We start from the raw sequence: 7284 nt of genomic DNA on the forward strand, positions 1-7284 counted from the left end.
TATCCTGCTTTTTATGCTCTTAAAAGCTTTAAATGCAGTGCTTTGGCTTCGTATTCAACTCTCCTGATCTCCACATCCTTACTGACTTTTTAACTCCCTTCATTCTGGTTCCTACTGCTACCAGGCCAATGAATCATTTTTGTTCAGGTCACTAATGAAAGCCTTATTTCAAATTTGATGGATATTCACTTGTGCTCATGTTATTAAACTTCTATGTAACTGACAAGTTGGTGAAATTTTTCTAGTTTTTCCTTGGCACCATATTTTGATTTCCTTCATATGTTTCTAGCCCCTCCATTCATGTCTTTTTTTTTTTTTTTTCCTCTTTCCACCCTCTAAATATTAGTGCTTTCCCAGGGTTCCCATATCAGCCCAATGCTTTATTACTCTATAGGCTGTGTGCTGATTCTTTCTGAATTTACGTCTTAAAGCTATGACTTTTCTAACTTGTTCAAACTCTTCATTTCCAGCAGTCTAAAATAAATCCTACTTGCAGATTACAAACACCTCAGCCTTAACATATCCCAATACACACTAAACTTTCTCATTTTCTGTGTTTCACATCTTGGTGATTCTACTTATTATAATACTCAAGTCAAAAACACCTGGTGTCATTCTGAGTTTATCACCTACCTTCTCTTTTGTGACTAATTTGTCGCTAAGTTCTGTCTACAGTATCACTGAAATATGTCCTTTGTTCCCATCTTTATTACTTCAGCATTTGTTCAGATACTGATCACTTTTTATCTGGACTATTGCAGCTTTCATTCTTCCTGCTTCTGCTCTCACCTTCCACAAATAACATTGTATACATAACCAAAATAAAAAAAACCCTGATACCGTCGAGTCGATTGTGACTCATAGAGACCTTATAGGATAGAGTAGAACTGCTCCATATGGTTTCCAAGGAGGGGCTGGTGGATTCAGACTGCCAACTTTTTGGTTAGCAGCTGAGCTTTTAACCACTGGGGCTGTATACACAGTAATTAAAAAAAAAATAGACAAGGTGTCTTCTCTCATGAACTTATTATGATCTAATAAAGTTCAGGTTGAGGATTTTGTTTTTTGTTCCATTAGCAACAGGAAGCAACTGACATATTTTAAGCAAATGAGTGACAAGTTTAAGATTTAAAGATATTTATCCGATTTCAGGATAGAATTGGTTTAAAAAGAAACCTCGAATGCATTAGGAGGCAATTTCAGTATTTCATTCAAGAGATAATGGTACCTTAGTCTTGGGTGGTGACAGAGAAATGGAGAAATGGTGGATTCAAGAGCTAATTAAAAGAAAAAATTGAAAGGTCTTGGTGGTGGGTTTATAATGGATTAAGACAGTGCATGATATGTTCAAGCTGTTGTCTAGGCTTTGGCTTCTAGAGCAAGCTAGATGTTTGTGCTATTCGCTGAGACAGGAGATGCTAGAAAAAGACTGGGTTTCAGGGAAAAATTGAGTTAATTTTGGACTTTTTGAGTTTCAGATATCTTTGAGAGACTCAAGTTGTTATGTCAAGTAGGCCATTGGAGAGGGCTAGATCAGGGGTATAATTTAGTAATCATTGCATAGAGATGATAATTGCCTGAGGATATGGAGAAGAAAAAAAGAGGTGAAAGAGGGTAGGAGTAGAGCAGAGGAGAGAAGAAATGCAACGAGGATCTAGGACTTAACTTTGAAATTGATGTCAAGGTAGACCACTAAAACCAGTTGCTGTTGACTTGGTTCTGACTCATAGCGACCCTATAGGACAGAGCAGAGCTGCCCTGTAGGGTTTCCAAAGAGTGGCTGGTGGACTCTAACTGCCGGCCATTTGGCTAGCAGCCAAATGCTTAACCACTGCGCCACCAAGGTAGAGGATGATGAACGTGTAAGAAAAAATGAGGAAAGACCAGGATGTGTGAAGTAAACCAGGAGATCATGATGCAAATTAAACCAGAGAGTATATTTCAAGGAGGAGAATTTGATCAAATGTTTCAACAAGATTCAGCAATGGGGAGGCCATTGGTGATTTTTTTGAGAGCCATTTTCTGGAACTAACTCTTTCATTGCTATTGGATTAATGGTATACCAACCACTTTTTATACCTCTGAATCTTAGAGGTAAGGTATTATTGAAGTTTTTATGCATTTAGCGGTGGGTCCCTTTTGAAAAGCATGAAGCTCAGGAGACTGGAGCTGGAACTTCGTTGTTGAGTAGGTTGAGCATTCTATTAGGTGATGCTTCTTGGATGTGTTAGTTTTGTCCTTTATTTCTGTGAGATAGGGCTTGCAAGCATAATTATGGCTTTCCTGTGTGATGGTCAGAGACCCCTAATGGGTTTGTTCTGGTTTTTCTGTATTGTTTGTTTGGCAAACAAAAGGTTCCCCATGTAAGCTAATGTAACCGATTTTTCTCTGTGAGATAGTACTTGCTGTCACCTTCTGAGAGAGGAAATAGAGTTTGAGATGTGAAAAAAATGAAGGAGTTTTGAAAAGGGGCTTGGCAAGAGAAGAAGTTTGACCCGTAAATATTTGTAGGATGGATAGGCAATAGGGAGAGCCTATTTAATGTTGGTGATCAAAAATTTACAGTAAAAGCACCTTTTTCTCTTCTGTTATGCTTAATCCAGGAGACTGGGATCCTCAGGTACAGGACTTTAAAAAATGAATATATTCATATAGGATTGGGCTTTTATCAAAAGCCTGACCTAATCAACTTTTACATTCTATTTCCTCCTATTATACCATGAATTTGGAAAAGAGATGTAATAAGATTATCCATCTCAAATTATACTGGTGTATGATTTTTTATGATAGGAAGTGAGGGTTTAATCAAAGATCTCTCCATCTCCTCCACCTGAATATGAAGCAATTGTCTAAAAAAACACCTGTTGAAGAAACTTCTTATCCACCATAGGTATACTGCCTCCTTTGTCATATACTACAGCTCTGGTGGCACAGTGGTTAAAGCGCTCAGCTGTTAACGAAAGGCAGCTGACCCATCAGCCACCCCATGTAGCAGATATAGTAGTCTGCTTCCGTAAATATTTACAGCCTTGGAAAACCTGTGGGGCAATTCTACTTTATCCTATAGGGTTGTTATGAGTTGGAATCTACTTGACGGCAGGTTTTTTTTTTTTCATATAATAAGTTATTGCAAAAATTACAGTGTGTTCTTGTCCTATCTCTTTTATGCTATTAGGATTTTACTTTTCTTTTGCTGGTACCATACTAACCTAATTTGTTGCAAATTTTAAATATATTTTAATGTATTTTGAGTTTACTCCCTATCATTTATCCTCTTTTCAAATCTTTATAGTTTTTCCACTGATTAATTTTTCTTTCCATGAACTACAGCATTATTTGTCTCCAGCTTTAGGATATTGCTGAAATTTGCCTTATTTAGGAAAGGTCTCTTACATAACATTATCTACCTGAAGAGTAAGTGAAAAGCATACTTTTGAAACAATTAAAAAAATTTTCTTTTTTACATGCCCCTGCAAATAATCAAGAGAAGCCCCCTCAACTGAAGATTCATCCCATGGAATCATCCAGCAACTCTTCTGCCACTCCAGTCTCTGAATTCCTCCTCATTTGCTTCCCTAACTACCAGGGTTGGCAGCACTGGCTGTCCCTCCCCCTCAGCCTCCTCTTCCTTGTGGCCATGGGGGCCAATGCCACACTCCTGATCACCATCTGTCTGGAAGCTACTCTGCACCAGCCCATGTACTACCTGCTTAGCCTCCTCTCCCTGCTGGACATCGTGCTCTGCCTCACTGTCATCCCTAGGGTCCTGGCCATCTTCTGGTTTGACCTCAGGTCTATCAGCTTCTCTGCCTGCTTCCTCCAGATGTTCATCATGAACAGTTTCTTCCCCATGGAGTCTTGCACATTTATGGTCATGGCTTACGATCGCTATGTGGCCATCTGCCACCCACTGAGATACCCATCCATCATCACTGACCAATTTGTGGCCAAGGCTACTGTCTTCATTGTGGCACGAAATGCTGTCCTTGCTGCACCTATTCCTATCTTCATTGCCCGACTCCATTATTGTGGGAAAAATGTCATTGAGAACTGCATCTGTGCCAACCTGTCTGTGTCCAGGCTTTCCTGTGACAATTTCACCCTTAACAGAATGTATCAATTTGTGGCTGGCTGGACCCTTCTGGGCTCTGACTTCATCCTTATATTCCTGTCTTACACCCCCATTCTAAAAGCTGTCCTAAGATTCAAGACTGAGGGGGCTGCAGTCAAGGCTCTGAGCACGTGCGGCTCCCATTTCATTCTCATCCTGTTCTTCAGCACCATCCTGCTGGTTGTGGTGCTCACAAATGTGGCCAGAAAGAGGATTCCCATGGACATCCTTATCCTGCTCAATGTCCTTCATCATCTCATTCCACCTGCCTTGAATCCTATTGTGTATGGGATTCGGGCCAAAGAGATAAAGCAAGGAATTCAGAAATTGCTGCAGAGAGGGATGTGAATATGTGAAATAGGTTGCTAATTCTTCCTCTTTCCTCCTCAGTGATTTTTGCCTAGGCTGTGAGGCAGAGAACAGCATGGGGAGTGACCATTTTTAAATACACTGGGGCTCAGTTCATAACCAACCCTGATTCCTTTCTGTACTCTCTTTGCCTGGTTCAGGTGGAGGTAGGCAAGAGAAAGAAATCCATATTTCTTGAGTATCTGCATTGAACCTACACAATTATATACACGATCATATTTAAGCAAGTTCTCAGAACATCCCTGCAGGCATTATTACTCTAGTATGTATACATACTAGAAAACTGATGCTTTTAATTAGAGGGGGGAAACTGCCAAAGATCACATAGCTGGGAAACAATAGAGTAGAAATTAAAATCTAGACTCTAGAGCCTAAGTTCTTTCTACCCACAGAAATACCAGTTTGAGTACTATTGAAGCTGGAGACCAGACCTCTATCCCACTCTCCTTTGGCCTGTGTTTTATCCTTGGTATCCATACGTATCTCCTTCTTGTATCTTTTTCCTTGAGGGCCATGGAGTTTTCAGAGAAGGCAGAGTCCTGCCTGACAAAAAATCTGCAGGACTTCAAAAAAGAGCATTCGTAATAATATAAACAATACCAGCTTTCTAGTCTATCTTTCATAGCCTCACAACCTTCAGGGAAGTCTTGGTAATGACGATACAGATAGGGAGGCAGGTGTGGGGAAGGGGCACTAATAGGACAGGAAAGAGGGAAACTGACTAGGACAGTGATTTGGCTAATTTCCCTATATGTTTAAACTACACATGCAGTGAACTTAAAACCAAGTCTTATTTGATCTGGTGACTGTGCCTAAGAACTCTAGTTGAAGGTGGGAAGACATAACATAGTGTCAAGTTTCTGGATGACAGTAGGTTTTGTTAGGAGAAAACATACACACGCAAATACAGACTCAAACCTGTTATTTTTAGAGAATATATTATAAGCGATTGGTTAATTGAGGTTGATTACTTGAAAACCACAAAGGGGACATTGAGGTAACACACAGAGATAGTACCTGCAGGTAGAACCTTCTACTCTTAAAGTTGGAGTGAACAAAGGGAAGAGATTGGGTCATTTCAATCTAAAGGCTCAGATGGAATGGGGGCTCAGATCTCTGAGAAGGGGGTACTGCCCTATCTGGTACTGGTGCCACAGAAGTTCAGAGGGAGTGCCCCTTAGAGTTGGGACTAAAACCTCTGAGGATGGGCCATTACACTGCTGGTGCTGCCTCTCCTGTGGTGGTTCGGCGAGGCTGGTTCTGAGAGTTCTAAAACCAAAACCAAACCCCATTCAAATAACCAACCAACCAACCCACAAACCAAAAACTCTGGAAACTGGAATTAACTCCACTGACAAGATAAATAAAAAAAAAAAATAGCCATTGTTAAAGGGATGCTGCTAAGACAGGGATAGACAGGAAGGAACAAGTGCCTTCCCTCATGCTTCAACCTTCTTGTTTCCCTCTGGTGCTATGTTTAGGTGGAAACTAAGAGGGAACCAGCTGATAGAAGGATCCCAAAGTCCTACCCCCAGTATCATAAAAGAGAGTATAGACAGGGGGGTTTGGGGCTGACAGACAAACATTAATCAAGGGCACAGCTCCAATTGTTTCTGTGTCTGGAAGCTTATGACTATAAAAGGGACAGCTGCAATAGCACCTGCACTACACGATGGCTCCCCCGGGAACTGGACACAGAATCAAGTGCCCCAGTGCAGGTGGGCAAAGAGACATGGGATAATGTTATAGGGGCAGCATTCCGAGCTATAGAAGAATTTGGCATTAAGTGAGCAGCAAGAATAGAGACAGACTTGCCCACACTATAGGAACTAGATAGAGTAATTGCAGCCCAATGCTGACGTGGAATCCAGGGGCAGAGTTCTTCTGAAGTCACACACACAACACTTTGCAGTAGCAACCTAATATTTGTCATTGTTAGAAGGGGATTCTCTAACAGGGCTTCTCTCCAATGGTTGCTGGAAAAGTTGTATCTACCACCACCCTCTGAGGACATATGGGCCAACTTGAGGCTAAAAAGCCTAAAATGAGACTAACAATCTCAATGTCCTTACGTACTGATAATAATGATAGTAATAAAAAAGAAAATAAAAGCTAATATGTTTTGAATATTTTCAATATATCAGTATCTGTGTATAATATGTTTAATTCTCATAAGAGCCTTCTGTGGATGATTCTTTGTAAAAATGAGGTTTCATTTTTTTTTAACTGTTTTTGTAGAAAGCATGAAGTGCAATAGGGGTAGAATACATCTGTAGTCAGGTGATATTTTGAAACATTTATCCACTCTTTTGTTCTTTCCAAGAATGCTTTCTCTCTCTACCCCTGCTATGCTTTCACCCAGGGACCCTCTGGAATTCAAACCTAGAAGAGACTCAAACAGGAGTCTCTGTCAGCTGGGCAACACTCAGACCTTAATTCCTGACCTGGGCTTCTCTAGATCTATGTACGATGACCAAGACAATTATGAGAAATTTGGACTGGAAACAGATGGGGATAGACACTACTAACTTGTTAGGGAGCTTTAAAGGATGTAGGGACCTACACATCACTGGTCATCCCTCACAGGGACTAGCACAACTTTTGGCACATTGTAGTACTCAGGAAATATTCCCTTACTTATGGTACTGAGGTGGCTGAGTGGAGGTGACACACTGTGTCTACGCAAATCTTTAGTTGAGTGGTAGTTATTGTTGTCAGCTGTCTTTGAGTCAGCCCCCAATGGGTGGTGATCCTGTGCGCAGTGGAATTGGACTGTTGTGATCCATGGGTTTTCAGTGGCTGAA

At 40.8% G+C, this 7284-nt stretch overlaps 1 protein-coding gene across 1 annotated transcript; it reads left to right on the forward strand.

Moving 5' to 3' along the window:
• Nucleotides 1–3204: 3204 nt before the first annotated feature.
• On the forward strand, nucleotides 3205–4987 carry LOC135231704 (olfactory receptor 56A1). The gene has a single exon (XM_064288532.1). The coding sequence runs from the start codon at nucleotides 3515–3517 to the stop codon at nucleotides 4457–4459; it is 945 nt and encodes a 314-aa protein (XP_064144602.1). The 5' UTR covers nucleotides 3205–3514; the 3' UTR covers nucleotides 4460–4987.
• The last annotated feature ends 2297 nt before the right edge of the window (nucleotides 4988–7284 follow it).

The sequence above is a fragment of the Loxodonta africana genome, chromosome 7 (genome assembly GCF_030014295.1).
Source record: "Loxodonta africana isolate mLoxAfr1 chromosome 7, mLoxAfr1.hap2, whole genome shotgun sequence".
Classification (NCBI taxonomy): Eukaryota; Metazoa; Chordata; class Mammalia; order Proboscidea; family Elephantidae; genus Loxodonta; species Loxodonta africana.

Excerpts from the sequence above, each read along its gene's own strand:
- LOC135231704 (XM_064288532.1), top strand. The coding sequence starts at position 3,515 with ATGGAATCATCCAGCAACTCTTCTGCCACTCCAGTCTCTGAATTCCTC.